The sequence below is a fragment of the Martes martes genome (genome assembly GCF_963455335.1).
Source record: "Martes martes genome assembly, chromosome: 10".
Classification (NCBI taxonomy): Eukaryota; Metazoa; Chordata; class Mammalia; order Carnivora; family Mustelidae; genus Martes; species Martes martes.
The window spans coordinates 15,853,298-15,873,802 of record NC_137898.1 but is presented as its reverse complement, the minus strand read 5'-3'; the positions used below and the strand labels follow the sequence as shown (position 1 = coordinate 15,873,802).

At 36.2% G+C, this 20,505-nt stretch overlaps 2 protein-coding genes across 2 annotated transcripts; one reads left to right on the top strand and one right to left on the bottom strand.

Annotated features, from left to right (window-relative positions):
* Positions 1-7,483: 7,483 nt before the first annotated feature.
* On the top strand, positions 7,484-8,431 carry LOC308350741 (olfactory receptor 4P4-like; the record flags this gene model as incomplete). Its single annotated transcript, XM_080816246.1, has 1 exon — positions 7,484-8,431. Exon 1 carries the CDS (start codon positions 7,496-7,498, stop codon positions 8,429-8,431), a length of 936 nt encoding a protein of 311 aa, XP_080672372.1. The 5' UTR covers positions 7,484-7,495.
* A 2,760-nt stretch (positions 8,432-11,191) lies between these two features.
* On the bottom strand, positions 11,192-12,121 carry LOC308351145 (olfactory receptor 4C46-like; the record flags this gene model as incomplete). The annotated part of the gene is made up of 1 exon (XM_080816615.1): positions 11,192-12,121. One exon carries the CDS (start codon positions 12,119-12,121, stop codon positions 11,192-11,194), a length of 930 nt encoding a protein of 309 aa, XP_080672741.1.
* Positions 12,122-20,505: the final 8,384 nt, after the last annotated feature.

Here is a 20,505-nt window from a genome sequence, read left to right as displayed (position 1 = left end):
AAGCAGGCTTCCTGCAGAGCTGGGAGTCCGATGCGGGGCTCAATCCCAGGAATCAGACCTGAGCTGAAGCCAGACGCTTAACCAACTGAGCCACCCATGAGCCCCGTGTTAAGTGCACTTTGACATATTAAGAAATTGTCAAGTGTTTTCAAAGTGGTAGTGCTATGCTATATTTCCACCAGCAATGTGTGAGAGTTTCTGATTCCCTACAACATCACCAAAAACTGGCATTGTCAATCTTTTTAAATTTAGCATAAAGTTTTTCAAAATATTCTCTTATGACTCGTACTTTCTGTAGGGCCCATAAAAATAGTATTTGAACGTTTATAATTATATATGTGTGTATGTATATCTATATTATACATATGCATAATACCATATAGAACAATATTTTATATATATATATATATATACACACAAACTTCAATAACTGCTTGCTATATTCATGGCATAGTAGCAAGTGCTCTGTACACAAGATCCCATTGGATACTCATAACATCCTGTATGATTGGTATTATTCCATCCATTTTTGAGACAAGGAAACAGTGACAGAGACTTATGTTAATGGTAATAATAACAATAACTATATTTATTATATTGAATATTTAATGGCTCTGAATGTTTTTGTAGACATTTATTGAGTTAATCCTCACCACAAACCTGTAAGATAATTCCTGTTATTGATTTATACTTATTTTATACATAATGTAGCAAAAACATAGAGAAGTTCAAGATCCTGCCAAGACCAAGATGCTAATTAAGTGCAGAACCAAGATTATTTCAGATTATAATAGTTAATGATTTCCCCCTGATTCTTATCCATGCCCTATATTGCTATACATAACAACACTGAACTAATAATCTCTTTTTTATATAAATATAATAATTATAATTGTTTTAATACTACCTTGGAGGCAAATGTATATAACACTTAAACATTAGCTGACATGCACACACACAAACACACACACACACACATCATTTGGCTGTGAGTACAGACAATTTAAGTTCTCCTACTTTGTAATGTGAGTTTAGCACAATTTCAAGATATAACCTCAATATATACATAGTTCAATTTCATAGTTTGTACTAGTAACTAACAAATAGAAATTGGATTTTAAGAAATCCATTTGTAATGTCTTAAAATTGTAAAATAATTAAGAATAAATGTAGCAAGATGTAAGGAAAACATGTACTCTGAGAGTGAAACATTTGTTAAGAGGATATAAACACCTTAATAAGTAGAAGAAATACTGTTTGTGACAGATGTCTCAACATTATTAAGAAGTGAATTCTCTCCGAAGGCATTTCCAGATTCACACTTTCTCAAGCATAATTACAGGAACACATTCAAAACTTTTCCAAACTGCCTTAAAACTCATATGGAAATACAAAGGCCCCGAATTAGGTCCCACAACATTAAAAGAGAAAGAATTTGGAAAACTTACACGATCTGATTTCCAGCGATGTTACCAAACTGCTGTGTTCAAAATGATGTGGTATTTTCATAAAGATACCTAGGAAGGCCAACAAAGCAGACTAGAGAGCCCAGTAGTAGACCCACACATATATGGTCAACTAATCTCAGCAAAAGTCTGCAGTCAATTCAGTGGTGAAAAATAGTTTTTGCAAAAAATGAGGGTGGAGGGGCACCTGGGTGGCTCATTGGGTTAAAGCCTCTGCCTTCGGCTCAGGTCATGATCCCAGAGTCCTGGGATAGAGCCCTGCATTGGGCTCTCTGCTTAGCGGGAAGCCTGCTTCCCTTCCTCTCTCTCTGCCTGCCTCTCTGCCTACTTGTGATCTCTATCTGTCAAATAAATAAATAGAAATCTTAAAAAAAAAATAAAAGAGGATGGAAATATTGGGCATCCTTACTGCACAAAGCAAACAAAACAAAAAAGGCAGAGAAAACTTTGATCTATATATCACAACTGTAGAGATTTATTTAAAATGGACTTAGAGCTATATGTGAAATGTGAAATTAAAAAAAAAAATTTGGTGTAAAACATAGGAGAAGATCTTCATGACCTTGGATTACAAGCAAAATTTTCTAAACATGTGGAATGAAGGTGTCCCAAAGAGGGGCGGCTTGGTGGTGGTGAAGTTGGTTGAGCATCAGAATCCAGGTTTGGGCTCAGATGGTGACCTCAGGGTCCTGAGGTGGAGCACCCTTGCTGGACTCAGCACTCAGGGTGCAATTTGTTAGAAAATTTCTCTCCCTTTCCTTCTGCCCTTCCACCATGGTCACTATCTCTCTCTCTCTCCTTCTAAAATAAATAAATATACCTAAAAAATGTGCCCATAAAAAATTGTTGATTTGCATTTCACCAAAATTACAACTATGCAGCAGAACTAGTATACAAAGAGGGATGAACTAAATAGTTGAGGATGTGAATTAATTGGTATCCTTCTCGAAGTGTTTTCCACGTGTGTGCACAGGAGAAGCTTAGACATATGACCATCTGTCTCCTGATGTGGATCTATGCAGGCTAGCTCTGGAGCATAGCTCGGTCAACTCTGGACATAAGGCTGGTATAGACAAGCTCTAAATCACTGGGTTATCATGTCCTTTAAGACGAAGTGCTAAAATCCCTCATTTCCTCAGGGTTATTAAGCATTTAAAGCCCCAAAGGAAGCAGTAAAGTAGAATAATGCATTTTCTTGCTCCAGTTGTTTACTGACTATTTGAGCTAGTTATTCAAACTTTTGAACCTTCTGTGTTTTTATCTACATAGTAAAGTTAATAATACGTGTGTCAAAATATGCAGTATTATGAACAAGAAGTAGTATAATGAGCTTAATCCAACCAACAATCTCTCAGCGGATTTTTGTTACCCTTTGGTTAAGTAGATTGACCTGAAACAGATTAAATACTATAAAATTTTATTTCCTGATCCTTCTTGCATGCAAAAACTTCACCTGCATGGGTTGGCATGTGGAAGAGAGAGACTGACTGGCTTCGGTGCAGGCAGATGAGGCTGAGTCTAAACCACCTGTGACTAGTCAGTGAGCAGAGAAAGAACCAGATGGAAACACAATAAAGGCTTTGCTGTACTTGGCTTCTTTTGTCTGATTTTTCCACATTATTTGTGCATTTTCTCGCTTCCAAATTATGGAGAAGAGCTGTTTATATCTTTCTTTTTTTCTTTATCTTTATCTTTTTTCCTTTTTTTGGTCTACCATTTTTCAACATCTCATGCTTCAATGCTAACATCATATGAATTATTATATCACAAATCACTGATTTCATTTATCTACCTGCCCTACACACCAAAAATCTTGATAATTTCAAAAAAGAACAACAAAACCAAAAAGGACTGTCAGTGGCAGTCTTTGGTTCTCCTTGTCCTACCTCATTACTGATTTCCTGAAAACAAACCTAATATTATTATTACTACAATTTCCCTCCTGTTCTTCAGAACACAGGAAGAGCACAAGACAGTCACACTATAGCTTTGGCGGCCTTCAGGGAATAAGGGCTTTTTTTTTTTTCCCCCACTTAGGCAACTGTGGAACTTTTATACCCAAGAGCACCAAGCACATTTATGTGATGATGGCTTTGCAACACTTGGTCCAAGATCTGTCTAGAAATGCCTTTGGGAATATAATTACATAAAGATTTCAAAAACCTATTAATTCTCACATTGCCTCATGTTTGTATTCTGTTCCTCTGAACCAGATTGTCTTCAGGTATAAGCATAACATAAAGGGATGATTCCTAGGACCTATATACTTGTGTTAGTTTTGCAGGACTATATATAACCCATTTTGCTTATTTTCTTCATGAACTATCATTAAGCAGCTAAATCAGCTTTTGAAATTCCCAGGCTGCTTCCCTGAGGGATGAAGATCTACTTCTTGCTTCAAAGAGTCTTAGTGAATATTGGAAGTACACTTCTCTTGTAAATTGTAGAAAGTTTAAGATTTGTTGAAATTTTCAAAATATTTGCAGAGAATTCATGCGGGTGTGCTTGAAGTCCAGGTTTGTAACTCTCTGCAGTGGATTCCAGGTTTTGGTACTAGGGATAAACTAGCAGAGTGAGTATCTGAGAAGGAAATGTTTCCTGATGCACCCCCAAATGTGACCAGACAGTCACTCAGATCTTATGGTTAGTCAATTACCTTTGTCACCTTGGTTTGTGAAGGGTCCCACCATACATGTGCTAGAATAACTGCGTGCTCTTTATTTTACTTCTATACAATTTCATTCTAAAGCATATAGCTTCTCTTGAAGCATATGACAATTTGATTACTATAAAAATGTTTCGGCACACTTGAGTTTTCATGGCACATTAGCTATAAGCAGAATTCTGTGTTTTGTGGAGCAAAAGAATAGAATTAGATAAACCATCTTCAAGTAGGCAGTGAATTTCATTGATTCCCCAACTGTTGAATAAAGGCTGTCTTCCATTTTCTGATTAAGAAACAGTCAGGTATATGCTTGAATGTGTACTCTAACAGAACTTTTTATATTTCAAAACACTTGCCTTCCTAAAACAGAGTAGTTTCATCTGAGTCAACCATGGTAAGTTTATAGCACCCTACATTCTGTTACACTAAAGGAAAGTTTGAATGTGTAGTAGATATTTTATCTAAATATGACAGGTTCTATTCATTCATAAACAGTAAAATCCAAAAGTACACATAATTTTTATTCAACAATATCAAAAGTAAGCATTTGCATACCTTTTTGTAGAGAAAAAATTGGAATAGTGATTAACATTAAGAAATAGGTTAGGATAACCAATGCATTATGATATTAACAGAATTTCAGTAACAGATTGTTCAAATTGGAGTTTATCATCATCATACTTTGTAAACTCATATTATGAATGCTCTTTTTTATTTTTGTTATTCTTCCCTTGATTCTGTGTATGTGCACATGACAATCTGTGGTCGTAAATTAATCATTCAGAGAGGAAAGACCGTGAAAGAAAAATGACAGTTTTGAACCACACATGTCACTGGCTATTTCACATTAGCTCACGTATTCCTCACTAAAATTCTGAATTTTGTTTTGGTATCTTAGTTGTGAAATGAGAAGGAGGAGACCTAAAGAGATGAATGCATTTGCTCAAGAATCACACTGGTCAGTTGATTTGAAATGCCTCAGCGCTTCTACGTCTTCCTCTGTTGCTGCTGTTTCAACCCCTTGTTCAGTAGTTGCCTCAAGTTCTTTATTTACCAATTGCGCCTTTAGTTTTTCCATGGGAGGGGTCCTAAGTATCACTGTATTGCTTCATGAGAGTAAGTCTCCTCAACTGACTTCTCCCTCTTCCCTTTTAGCTCTGCTAACAGCACTGATCATAGGTAACTTTCCTCAGAATACAAGCTGGGGTTTTGTGCTACTGGAGGTGAAATTCCAAAGATGATCTAAAACACAAGCAGGAATCCTGATGAGGAATTTATACTTTTGTAAAACTGAGGGCAATTTATTTCAAATATTTTAGAATCAGCAAATCCTAGAATAGATGTATTCTTTTCTTCTCAGAGAAGGACTCAAAAGACGTTTTCCATACTGTCCTTCGTGACATCCCTCTCAGTGCTCTCCCATGAATGATAGCCCCAGACTGAGGAAGAAACAGGATTTCTGTCTTTCAATATTCATAGTGTGTTACTTTTCAATCTTGAGAAATTACTTGAATTCTCTTGCTATGTCTCTTCTGTGTAGAATCAGAGATTTGAATTGGTGATGTGATTTCCACGTTTTTATTATTCATGGTCTACTTATATAAAAGTTGCCTATAAATCAATTTGTTTTAGTAATTAGGTATATCTGAAATATCAATGTTGTTTCTACCTCATAAACAAATATTACTGTTTGTTGCAGTATGTAGAATATTGGTCAATGATTCTCATACCCTAAAGCTCTTCAGTACTCTTTAGTTACAGTTAACTGCTGAACACTCTGTGACATAATTATTTTATTCTGTTATATAAAGGAGGACAGAGATCCTTGTTAGTACCCTGAAAGCAAAGTAGGAAAAAATTGAAAATTTGTCTATGTATGAGGTTAGAGTTTTGAATAGTAATTTAAAAGAGAATTGATGTCTTATGGTACCGAGTATTCTGAAAATGCCATAGCTGTCACCTATTTGCCATCTAAAATCTTTTTGAGGAATATCCGTAACATAGATACTAAATCTGGGAGTCTCTACAAATGGTGGTTGCTAAATCATATTGTAACAAAAACATTTTGTATTTTAAATAGACATCTGGGGGCCCAAATATGTCTGTCACTTGAGAGTCAGACTAACATAGAAAGTGGGCTACCTTTGTAAACTCACTAGAATCAGATATTCCCTCTTCAGTGGCTAAAATATCTCTTGGATAGTTTCTTTTTATCCCACACTCATTTTGCACTGATTAAATGATATCTTAAGATATACATTAGATACAAAGTTGTGAATTCCTTAATTTTTCATTTATTCCTTATTGTGACAAATTTCATTGAGTTGTAACTCATCAGAAAGAGTGTCTTCAAGTTACTTTCAGTATCATCCCCTTTTATTGGCATTTGATCTTTAGATTGTATCTCAATATGAAATTTTCTGACAAAGCCATGACAAGGGCATAATTCAAAAATATATGGACAATTCAACAATTTTATCTTTCCTTTATCAATTGCTATCATAAACATTAATGAGAGCATATGTTTTTGAAGTAATATTTAACTCATGAAACATAAATACAGCAGATGAATGCATTTCTTGAATATTTTTCAAGATTTCAGTCCTTAATTGATATTCTCTCTTTTGCTATATTGTTTTCTCCTTCTCTTTGCTTTTTAATGTGAGAGCAATTCCATTGGTTTAACATGACCCATTGACAATATCTGACCCGGTAGGAAAGTATAGTATGCCCAACACGACTTATAATTCAGTAGTTCAAACAAATGTGCAGCAAATTTCTTCAGGATTCATTCCCAGAAAATTAAGGCAATTTCAAGAGATCATTTTAAAAGAAGGAAAGTTGATTTTATATGTAAGTTATAAGAATTGGGAAATATGGGGGGAAAAAAAAAAACTTTCCTTGTTTTAGACTTAATAATGTAACTAGTAGTTCTTTAATGTAACTAGTAGTTCTATAAAAGTATTGATAAAGTATTCATTGTATTAAATTATTAATAGCATTAATAAAAGTATTAAAAGTATTAATAGTCATACTAACAAAAAAGTATTAATAGTGATAACAGGTATTTTCAAAATAGTATTTAAATATTTAAATAATTACTAAGTAATATTGATAAAAACATGTAATTATTCTCATTATTGGCATTATAAAGTTTTCATGATAGATTTACAAAAGGCATCATAAAAAGAATAAGCAGTTCAATTCCATAATCTAGAATAATTATTCTTAACACTATTTATGAAAATACGCATTTTAATAAATTTTGTATATAGTGTTCCTACAGTTAATATTCACCTAGAATTATCTTTTTTTACTTTCAGAAATGTAAGTCCTTATGGAAGTCTACACAAAAGCCAAATATATGAAAAACCAGAGAAACATCTCAGAATTCATACTTCTAGGACTTTCATATGACCAGAACATAGAAATATTTTGCTTTGTGCTCTTCTTATTCTGTTATGTTGCCCTGTTGGCAGGAAACCTTCTGATCCTTGTCTCCATTCGATGCAGCCCTCTTTTTCACCAACCCATGTACTACTTCCTCATCCACTTATCTTCTATGGACATCTGCTATACCTCTACAGTTACACCCAAGTTAATTGGTGACTTGTTAGTGGAAAGAAAAACCATCTCCTACAGTAATTGCATGTTGCAGATCTTTACCATGCACTTTTTCGGAGGCATTGAGATCTTCATTCTTACTGCCATGGCCTTTGATCGCTATGCTGCCATCTGCAAACCTCTCCACTATGTGATTATCATGAATAGGAAAAGATGCCACCTCCTAGTCTTAGCTGCTTGGGCTGGTGGGGCCATCCATGCCTTACCTCTGTTTTCTACTGCAATTGGTTTGCCCTTCTGTGGTCCTAATGAAATCGATCACTACTTCTGTGATGTTTTTCCTTTGCTAAAGGTGGCCTGTACTGATACCTACATCACTGGTGTCCTTGTGGTTGCCTTTTCAGGTATGATTTCCTTAGTAACCTTTATTGTCTTATTTGTTTCTTATGGGATAATATTGTTCACTTTAAGAAATCTCTCAGCTGAGGGAAGACGCAAAGCCCTCTCCACCTGTTGGTCTCATATCACTGTGGTCATCTTATTTTTTGGGCCTGTAATCTTTATCTACCTTAGACCACCTACTACTTTTCCTGAGGACAAAATATTTGCTCTATTTTACACCATCGTTGCTCCTATGTTCAATCCCTTAATCTACACTCTGAGAAATTCAGAGATGAAAAAAGCAGTGAAAAGGGTTTGGTGCTCATCACTGTTTTCAAAGGACTCACACTCTTAATTTGAAGAAGTTCATTGGCTAATCAACTCTGAGAAAGAAAAGAGGAAGATGTGAATGAAGAAGGCAGAGACTAGATCATGGGGATTATGGACCATCACTGTCATGAGGGGAATGAATGGATGCAATAGGACTACAGGATTTAAATGATCATTGAACAAGTACTGATGCTTGCATACCAAAATTAATTGTGAAATAAGTTAATTTTGTGAGGTATTAAGATGGTATAGGTAGGGGAACGTTCATAAAAAAAAATTGAGCCAAAGCAAATAAATCAATGCTATATTATCAATGAATTATAAAGGGAAATATTTTAATGATAGTTTTCTTAATACATTGCACATAGAGGCCAGACTACACAGTGACAGATGTTCTTTGGTTGTTCAGAAGTTGTAATGTTAAAAAACAATAATAATAATAAACTGAAACAATTAATTTAAATTTCTGATGGAACATTCCTTAGTTCATAAAAATTAGTTGTGTGAATGAACAAATATTTAGAGTAGAATCTGTTTTATTTCTTTTAAGAATTTTTTTTTTTTTTGAGAGAGAGAGAGAGAGCGCATGAGTGAGCAGGAGCAGGGCTTCAGGGTGGCAGGGTAGAGCGAAAGGTACAAACAGACTTCCCACTGAGCAGGGGACCTGATGCAGGGCTCCATCCCAGGACCCTGGCAACTGAGCCAAAGGCTCAGCTTTTACAGAACTAAACTCCATTTAGCAATCCACTCCTTTGCATTTACCCAAAGGAGTTGAAAACTTATGTCCACAAAAGAATATACACACGCATACTTAACAGCAGCTTTATTCACAATTGTCCATACAACTGGAAGTAGCCAAGACATCCTTCAGTAGGTGAGGATAGATAAACTGCAACATCAGACAGTGGAGTATTATTCAATTGCCAAGAGAAATGAGCTCCAGGCCATGAAAATGCTTGTGTTTCATGTGTTCCATGTGTACCCCATGGTACTTGGCATTCAGCTCCATCACAGATATGAGACACTTCTTGATCTTGCCTGTCACTAACTTTCTAGTTTCATGTCTTACTAACTGGACTTTTAGGAGCTCAGTGTCCAGCTCATAACCCGACACACAGTAGAAGCTCAATAATAATTATTGAATGAATAGATGAGCCAATAGCCACAACCATATTGAAATGATTGTGTTTTCTGCACACTCTTTTTCACCCTCGGTCTTTGTTATGAGTCCTCTCCTGGGAATCCTCTATGGTAACACAAGCCTATTCATCCTGATGATTCCCTTTCAATTTTTGTGCCACTTTTGATGTGTTCTCATCTAGGAAATCTTCCTGACTCCCCTGGTCTTTGTTGTGTGTCCCTCAAAGATGTTTCACCCTGTGCTGTCACTACTTTCAGAACATTTTTAACATGGTTTTGTCATTTTCTGCTCCACTCTGGGTGTCCCTTAGTGGATAAAATGCTTTCTGAAAGCAAGACCCATGTGGCTCTCTATTCAACACTTTGCAGCCCTAGCAATCATCACTGTTTCTGATATATTTTGGGCTCAAAAAAAATTTATTGATTAGTAAGTGTGGGATGGAAGGAATAAATGGGGTGTATTTATCCTGAATTTGTTTTCTTTGTAGATGGAGTCACATATTTTCTTAAAACAGTATTTCATAATGAAATGTTACCAAGAAGTAAACTAATTAACAGAAAAATGACATGAACAACTCACATTCATAAGATGATGAAATCTTACTGAGCGCAGGGAGAATATCAAGATAAGCTATTTGCAGAGGGTTTTCCTGGCTCATTAGGTTAAGCATCTATTTGTGGCTCGGGTCATGATCTCAGGATGCAGGGATTCAGCCCCACATCAATTTCCTTGCTAGGCATAGAGCCTGCTTCTCCCCCCACTTGTGCCCTCTTCCTCTCTCCCTGTCAAATAAATAAATAAAACCTGTTAAAATGTATTAAAAAAAAAAAACTATTGTTCCTTCACTGATGATCTCAGTTTAAATTTATTTCTCATTACACAGTTTAATCAGAAGTTAAAACAAATTGTGGTTTCTTAAAGACATCTAGCTAGAATTCTGAGTCTCAATCAGTGAAAAGTAGGAAAAAGTTTCCTGTCTCCAGTCCTATTCCTTTGCTCTACTTTTTCTTGACTATGTCTATCTTCCATTTTACCCTTATCACCCATGTAATATTGATTGTGCCCCAGCATTATGCTGCCTTGTAGAAACAATTTTTAACAAATAGTCAAGTACTCTATGGAGTGTAACTTTATTTAATAAATAAAAATTCCTCTCAAATAATAGCATGTTTATTTATTGGAGTTACAATTCTTTCTGATGGATTAGCAGCCTGAGTGAGTAACATGAGAAATACAAAATGACTGAGATCTACAAGAAATTTGGAAATTTGAGGTAATCTTTGTTACTCCACAGAGGTTAAATGGCTCTTTGCTTTATAAGCCTGTAGTCATTTTATACTACAATTTTAATGGCAACATGTTACCATCAACCCAGGCATATAAAAATGAGCAGAATTCTTGATAAAAATATATTAGAATTTATAGATAAGGAATAGAAGCTAGATAGATAGATAGATAGACGTAGGAGCATAGCAGGTGGTTAAGTTTTCTTTTCTTGCACACATTCCTCTTCCACTCAGTGCAGAATCTGTCATTCACAGCAGCTTACTATTTTCTTTATTTGGTAGGTATTCCTTCCTGAGATCATCCAAAATGTCCTTTGACTTTAGTTTCCATTTCATCAATGTCGGACTTCAGACATATTTATATCTCACTTGAAATAACTTTTCTACTACACAATTTCCTAATGGCGTTTTTCATCTGGTCATTTCTCAAGGCATATATTAAAGGATTTAACATTGGCGTTATCATAGTGTAGAACACTGCGACTGCTTTATCAATAGATAAAGTAACTGCAGGTCTCATGTACACAAATAAGCAGGGCACAAAGAATAGGACAACCACTGTGATGTGGGAGACACAGGTGGAGAGGGCTTTGCGCTTTGCCTCCAAGCTACAGTTCCGTAGGGAGCGCAGAATGACCACATAAGAGATGATCAAGAGGAGGAAGAGTAAGACACAGATGAAACCACTGTTGGCAGCAACAAAGAGCCCTAGAGTGTGTGTATCAGTGCAGACAAGATTGAGCAAAGGGTTCAGATCACACATAAAGTGATCTATGACATTAGGGCCACAGAAGGGTAAAGGGATGATAAAGAGGATCTGTATGGCTCCATGAAGAAAGCCTCCCACCCATGCCACTCCCATTAACAGGCCACATACCCGCCGATTCATGATGGTCGTATAGTGCAATGGCTTGCAGATGGCCACATAGCGGTCATAGGCCATCACAGTAAGTAGGATGACATCAGCACCTCCAATGAAATGTTCCCCAAAGATTTGGATTATACATGCATTGAATGTAGTGGTCTTCTTTTCACGGAGTGAATCTATGATCAGTTTAGGGTTATTAACAGAAGAATAACAGGCATCAATGAAGGAGAGATTGGCAAGGAAAAAGTACATGGGGGACCCCAGTAATGGGCTGGTGGTAATAGTGACCACAGTGAGCACATTTGCTACCACAGAGACTATGTAAATGACCAAAAACACGAAAAATATTACTTTCTGCATCTTCGGATTCTCTGTGAGCCCCAGTAGAACAAACTCTGTCACGTTGTTCCTATTCACCATTATTTCCTAATATGATTAATTGCATTACCTGAAAAAAAATCACTTTTGATTAATGCGAACTTGAATTTATTAAGCTTTTTCATCTAGTAAATAAATACCTAGATTCTAATGATTTGTGGATTCTCATGATTTGTGAATTCTCATGAGTTTTATTGAGATACAAAATAAGTTTTGTCTTCTTTAAGATTATTTTGCTTATCTCCTTGATGAAGTTTCTATATATATATATAGTTTATATATATATATAGTTTATATACATATCATTATAGTTTATATACATATAAACTATATATATACCTTATATATAGTTTATGTACATATATAGTTTATATACATATCATTAGCTATATATATAGTTTATATACATATAAATATATAGATATATAGATAGGTAAAGTTTATATATATATAGTTTATATACATATCATTATATAGTTTATATACATATCATTAGCAATTATAATGTCATTGTATTTAGACAAAATCATTATGATTTATTTTATGGTAACTTTTGTATACTTTCTTTACAAATCAACTACTAATGCCCTGTTACTCCTATGTCAACTAATATAAAAAAAATTCTTTTTTTTTTTTTAAAGATTTTATTTATTTATTTGACAGACAGAGAAATCACAAGTAGGCAGAGAGGCAGGCAAAGAGAGAGGAGGAAACAGGCTTCCCGCTGAGCAGAGAGCCCGATGTGGGGCTCGATCCCAGGACCCCGGGATCATGACCCGAGCCGAACGCAGAGGCTTTAACCCACTGAGCCACCCAGGCGCCCCATTATAAAAAAATTTCTTAACTGGGGTTTCTGTCTCTGGCTTCCAATCCTTTACTGGACCTCACCCCACTGCATCTAAGAAACATGAAGATCTTTATTAAATTACATCCCTTATTACCTCTTCCTCAAATTCCTCTTCAGTTTTTCATGTATATTCTCACTGTCTTCCCATGGTTCTCCATTTCCTAAGGATAAAGGGAAAGTTCCTCAACCTTGCATTCATAGCCTTTACATCATAAACTACCTCATTTTTCTTACTTGTCTTACTTATCTTACTTATCTGCCACAATGTGTATGGTCCCGTACTTCATGTTAACCTTAGTCACCTCAGATGAAGTGTGCACAAATGATCTCCTGCCTGTGTGTTTACAAATCTCCCATGACCAGATTAAGATTCTGCCCTCTGCTTCCCCTGCTTTTGCTCTCTCTCTCTCTCTCTCTCTGTGTCAAATAAAAAAGTAAAATCTTAGAAAAAAATGTGGTACCGTATTCACTGAAAGATCTTTTTATCTTGACTTCTCCCTCAGACCTAGTTCTCCCTACTACAAACCATCTCCAAAGCAAAATATCTGTTAAATGTTGAAAAAGATTTCCACTGTGGTTAAGTGTTTTGGTTTGAAAATTAAAGACAAGGTTAGAATTCTGATTTTTCCACTAGCATCTGCTTTTATCTGGAGTAGCTTTACAACACATTACATCTGTGTTTCCTCATCTGTAAAGCAAGATTAATCATTTCCATATCAAAGGTTTTTGTGAGAATTAAGGAAACCTACTTGAACATATCACCACCATGTTATATGCACAGAGGACTTTCATCTATTTTGTAACTGTGTAGACACCTAGGATATAGGGATTATTGACATTTTGAGTGATAATTATGCAATCATTTAACTGTGTAAGAAGTTCAGGAAGAATCCTCTCCAATTTTACTTTTAAAGAAGGCACACAGACTCAATTATCTGTAGCCATTGTTACCAGAAAGAATTTTCCATTCATACTTGGATAACACAGCTGATGCTATGTGTCATTTATTATCCGTACTTATGCCTCTTCTATGTGAGAAGCGTATTTCCACTGTGTTTTCACTTTCATGATTAGTCTAGATTATTAAACTAGCTATCTCATTACAAAAGCATGCTGTTTGGTGACAAAGAGCAGGGTCCTACAATTGGCTTCAATTCCTTGAGTTTCATTTTATTTTTTTTCTGTCAGCTTAGGTGAATAATATTTACCAACCATCTTTTGAAGAAATGGGTGAGGATGGAATGCTTGAATACTATATTTGACGGGACTGAAATAATGATTAATATATATGGGAGGCAACAATATTTAAGATGCATCAGCAATTTTGCACACTTACCTTACAGACTTAGAAGATCTTAATGATGTTTGGAGGTGTTCAGAAATAATCCCATCTTCAAACTGACCTCCTCTCAGATAGGTAACTTTCAATATGAAAGATAAGACACACCCAGTAAGAGACTGGTTTTTAAGAAAGTGTTTTTATCAATCAAAAGCTTCCCTTCTAGCCTAAAGCCTCAAAAAGTTTTTACAGAACACTTGGAATTTGAATTTAGAATGGAGTATTTTGGAAAAAATATGGAGACTTCATCTACAGATAGCTCTGGTCCCATAGACAAGAGGGAAAAAATACGGAGTAAACACATTCAAATATGTCATTCTAACCTTAATGAATCTTGCTCTGCAAACGTGATCAACAAAAATCATTTTCACCTTGTACTGCATGCATATTTAAAGATGTTTCCATAAAGGTTCAATGACTTTGGTGCTGCTACCTTTTTTCTCCCAGGAGTTAATTATCTCCTCTGACAGAAAGGCTTTGTCTTAGAAACCATGCTGAAGAGACATGTTTGACAAATATCCAAGTTTGGAAAGGGAATTGCATGCCCTGTACTTGGAATCCAAACATGTAGGAATCCATTTTCTCTACCTTGAGTTTCTAAGCTGAATGTCAGGCAAATAGAAAAGTGGCCTAATTCCAGTGTGGTGGCCTGTGGTTAACCTGTTGGTTCATGTCACCAAGAGAACTTCTGCCTCCTTAGCAATAATAAAACTTTTCTGGAGCCTGCTACTGATTGTTTGAGAGCTAGAACAGTGAGGGCAAGAAATCAAAGGCAGCTGTTTTAACGTTCTTGACTCCAAAACTGTTTTTTGTTTGTTTGCTTGTTTGTTTGTTTGTTTGTTTGTTTTTACATTCATCAAGAGGCAGGAAGTAAATAGAAACTTGAAAAGGTTCCCAGTTAATTATTTTTGGGATTCATGGTTTGGTCAGTACAGAATACTAGACAACGTTAAAACTGTGGAGAGAGATCGAAACACAAGACGGAGTCCCAGTTTTTCCACATTGTTTTAACTTGATACTGTTATTTCCTTTGAGTAATTCTAGGAGACCTGTAGTGATGTATTGTTGTGGTTTTAATTCGCTTTCCCTGATGACTAATGCTGGTGAGATTTTGTTTCTCATCTTATTATTGGCCATTTGTATACCTTCTTTTGTATACCTTTGTTCAAGTCCTTTGCATAATTTAAACCTAAGGGTTCTAGTTTCCTTATTACTAAGTTATAAATGTTCTTTACATATAATACAGGTCTTTGTCATGTATATGTTATATACATCTACAAAATGTTCACCTAATCCATGGATTGCCTCTTCATTTTTAAAAATGGTGTTACCTGACAAGCACTGAGTTTTAAAACTTTGACAAATTCCAATTTTTAATATTTTTCTTATGGTTCATGATCATTGTTTTGTGTCTAATAAAGATTCCTCTACCACCAAGGTCAAAAAGATTTCTTTGGCAATTTTTTTTTTTTAATAAACATATAATGTATTTTTATCCCCAGGAGTACAGGTCTGTGAATCGCCAGGTTTACACACTTCACAGCACTCACCATAGCACATACCCTCCCCAATGTTCATAACCCCACCCCCTCTCCCGACCCCCCTCCTCCCAGCAACCCTCAGTTTGTTTTGTGAGATTAAGAGTCACTTATGGGGATGCCTGGGTGGCTCAGTTGGTTAAGCGGCTGCCTTCGGCTCAGGTCATGATCCCAGTGTCCTGGGATCAAGTCCCACATCGGGCTCCTTGCTCGGCGGGGAGCCTGCTTCTCCCTCTGCCTCTGCCTACCACTCTGTCGGCCTGTGCTCGCTCGTGCTCTAACAAATAAATAAATTAAAAAAAAAAAAAAAGAGTCACTTATGGCTTGTCTCCCTCCCGATCCCATCTTGTTTCATTGATTCTTCTCCTACCCCCCTAACCCCCCATGTTGCATCTCCACTTCCTCATATCAGGGAGATCATATGATAGTTGTCTTTCTCTGACGACTTATTTCACTAAGCATGATACCCTCTAGTTCCATCCATGTCATCACAAATGGCAAGATTTCATTTCTTTTGATGGCTGCATAGTATTCCATTGTGTATATATACCACTTCTTCTTTATCCATTCATATGTTGATGGACATCTAGGTTCTTTCCATAGTTTGGCTATTGTGGACATTGCTGCTATAAAAATTTGGGTGTGCTTGCCCCTTCGGATCACTACGTTTGTTTCTTTAGGGTAAATACCCAGTAGTGCAATTGCTATGTCATAGGGTAGTTCTATTTTCAACTTTTTGAGGAACCTCCATGCTGTTTTCCAGAGTGGTTCCACCAGCTTACATTCCAACCAACCGTGTAGGAGGATTGCCCTTTCTCCGCATACTTGCCAGTATCTGTCATTTCCTGACTTGTTAATTTTAGCCATTCTGAGTGGTGTGAGGTGGTATCTCATTGTGGTTTTGATTTGTATTTCCCTGATGCCAAGTAATGTGGAGCACTTTTTCATGTGTCTGTTGGCCATCTGGATGTCTTCTTTGCAGAAATGTCTGTTCATGTCTTCTGCCCATTTCTTGATTGGATTATTTGTTCTTTGGGTGTTGAGTTTGCTAAGTTCTTTATAGATTTTGGACACTAGCCCTTTATCTGATATGTCATTTGCAAATATCTTCTCCCATTCTGTCAGTTGTCTTTTGGTTTTGTTAACTGTTTCCTTTGCTGTGCAAAAGCTTTTGATCTTGATGAAATCCCAATAGTTCATTTTTTCCCTCGCTTCTCTGCCTTTGGCAATGTTCCTAAGAAGACGTTGCTGCTGCTGAGGTCAAAGAGGTTGTTGCCTGTGTTCTCCTCAAGGATTTTGATGGATTCCTTTCTCACATTGAGGTCCTTCACCCATTTTGAGTCTATTTTTGTGTGTGGTGTAAGGAAATTGTCCAATTTCATTTTTCTGCACGTAGCCGTCCAATTTTCCCAACACCATTTATTGAAGAGGCTGTCTTTTTTCCATTGGACATTCTTTCCTGCTTTCTCGAAGATTAGTTGACCATAGAGTTGAGAGTCTGTTTCTGGGCTCTCTATTCTGTTCCATTGATCTATGTGTCTGTTTTTGTGCCAGTACCATGCTGTCTTGATGATGAAGGCTTTGTAATAGAGCTTGAAGTCCGGAATTGTGATGCCACCAACTTTGGCTTTCTTCTTCAATATTCCTTTGGCTATTCAAGGTCTTTTCTGGTTCCATATAAATTTTAGGATTATTTGTTCCATTTCTTTGAAAAAAATGGGTGGGATTTTGATAGGGATTGCATTAAATGTGTAGATTACTTTAGGTAACATAGACATTTTCACAATATTTGTTCTTCCAATCCAGGAGCATGGAACATTTTTCCACTTTTTTGTGTCTTCTTCAGTTTCTTTCATGAGTACTTTATAGTTTTCTGAGTATAGATTCTTAGCCTCTTTGGTTAGGTTTGTTCCTAGGTATCTTATAGTTTTGGGTGCAATTATAAATGGGATTGACTCCTCAATTTCTCTTTCTTCGGTCTTGTTGTTGGTGTAGAGAAATGCAACTGATTTCTGTGCATTGATTTTATATACTGACACTTTACTGAATTCCTGTACAAGTTCTAGCAGTTCTGGAGTGGAGTCTTTTGGGTTTTCCACATATAATATCATATCATCTGCAAAGAGTGATAGTTTGACTTCTTCTTTGCCAATTTGGATGCTTTTAATTTCTTTTTGTTGTCTGATTGACAAGACTAGGACTTCTAGTAGTATGTTGAATAGCAATGGTGATAATGGACATCCCTTCTGTGTTCCTGACCTTAGCGGAAAAGCTTTCAGTTTTTCTCCATTGAGAATGATATTTGCGGTGGGTTTTTCATAGATGGCTTTGATAATATTGAGGTATGTGCCCTCTACCTCTACACTTTGAAGAGTTTTGATCAGGAAGGGTTACTGTACTTTGTCAAGCGCTTTTTCAGCATCTATTGAGAGTATCATATGGTTCTTATTCTTTCTTTTATTAATGTGTTGTATCGCATTGATTGATTTGCAGATGTTGAATCAACCTTGAAGCCCTGGAAAAAATCCCACTTGGTCGTGGTGAATAATCCTTTTAATGTACTATTGAATCCTATTGGCTAGTATTTTGTTGAGAATTTTGGCATTTGTGTTCAACAAGGATATTGGTCAGTAATTCTCTTTTTTGATGGGATCCTTGTCTGGTTTGGGGATCAAGGTGATGCTGGCCTCATAAAATGAGTTTGGAAGTTTTCCTTCCCTTTCTATTTTTTGGAACAGTTTCAGGAGAATAGGAATTAGTTCTTCTTTAAATGTTTGGTAGAATTCCCCTGGGAAGTCATCTGGCCCTGGGCTTTTGTTTGTTTGGAGATTTTTGATGACTGTTTCAATCTCCTTACTGGTTATGGGTATCTTCAGGCTTTCTATTTCTTCCTGGTTCAGTTGTGGTAGTTTATATGTCTCTAGGAATGCATCCATTTCTTCCAAATTGTCGAATTTGTTGTAGTAGAGTTGCTCATAGTATGTTCTTATAATTGTTTGTATTTCTTTGGTGTTAGTTGTGATCTCTCCGCTTTCATTCATGATTATATTTATTTGGGTCCTTTCTCTTTTCTTTTTGATAAGTCTGGCCAGAGATTTATCAATCTTATTAATTTTTTCAAAGAACCAGCTCCTAGTTTCATTGATTTGTTCTATTGTTTTTTTGGTTTCCATTTCATTGATTTCTGCTCTGATCTTTATTATTTCTCTTCTCCTGCTGGGTTTAGGCTTTCTTTGTTGTTCTCTCTCCAGCTCCTTTAGGTGTAGGGTTAGTTTGTGTATTTGAGACCTTTCTTGTTCCTTGAGAAAGGCTTGTACTGCTATATATTTTCCTCTCAGGACTGCCTTTGCTGTGTCCCACAGATTTTGAACCGTTGTGTTTTCATTATCATTTGTTTCCATGAATTTTTTCAATTCTTCTTTAATTTCCTGGTTGACCCACTCATTCTTTAGAAGGATGCTGTTTAGTCTCCATGTATTTGGGTTCTTTCCAAATTTCCTCTTGCAATTGAGTTCTAGCTTCAGAGCATTGTGGTCTGAAAATATGCAAGGAATGATCCCAATCTTTTGATACTGGTTGAGACTTGATTTATGACCCAGGATGTGATCTATTCTGGCGAATGTTCCATGTGCATTAAAGAAGAATGTGTATTCTGTTGCTTTGGGATGAAATGTTCTGAAGATATCTGTGATGTCCATCTGTTCCAGTGTGTCATTTAAGGTCTTTATTTCCTTGTTGATCTTTTGCTTGAATGATCTGTCCATTTCAGTGAGGGCAGTTTTAAAGTCCCCTTCTATTATTGTATTATTTTTTATGTGTTTCCTTGATTTTGTTATTAATTGGTTTATATAGTTGGCTGCTCCCACATTAGGGGCATAGATATTTAAAATTGTTAGATCTTCTTGTTGGACAGACCCTTTGAGTATGATATAGTGTCCTTCCTCATCTTTTATTATAGTCTTTGGCTTAAAATCTAATTGATCTGATATAAGGATTGCCACCCTAGCTTTCCTCTGATGTCCATTAGCATGGCAAATTGTTTTCCACCCCCTCACTTTGAATCTAGAGGTGTCTTCGGGTTTAAAATGAGTTTCTTGTAGGCAACATATCGATGGGTTTTGTTTTTTTTATCCATTCTGATACCCTGTGTCTTTTGATTGGGGCATTTAGTCCATTAACATTCAGGGTAACTATTGAGAGATATGAATTTAGCGCCATTGTATTGCCTGTAAGGTGACTGTTACTGTATATTGTCTCTGTTTCTTTCTGGTCTACTACTTTTAGGGTCTCTCTTTGCTTATAAGACCCCTTTCAGTATTTCCTGTAGAGCTGGTTTGGTGTTTGCAAATTCTTTCAGTTTTTGTCTGTCCTGGAAGCTTTTTATCTCTCTTTCTATTTTCAATGACAGCCTCGCTGGATATAGTATTCTTGGCTGCATGTTTTTCTCGTTTAGTGCTCTGAATATATCATGCCAGTTCTTTCTGGCCTGCCAGGTCTCTGTGGATAGGTCCACTGCCAATCTAATATTTTTACCATTGTATGTTACAGACTTCTTTTCCCAGGCTGCTTTCAGGATTTTCTCTTTGTTGCTAGGACTTGTAAATTTTACTATCAGGTGACGGGGTGTGGACTTATTCTTATTGATTTTGAGGGGTTTCTCTGCACCTCCTGGATTTTGATGCTTGTTCCCTTTGCCATATTA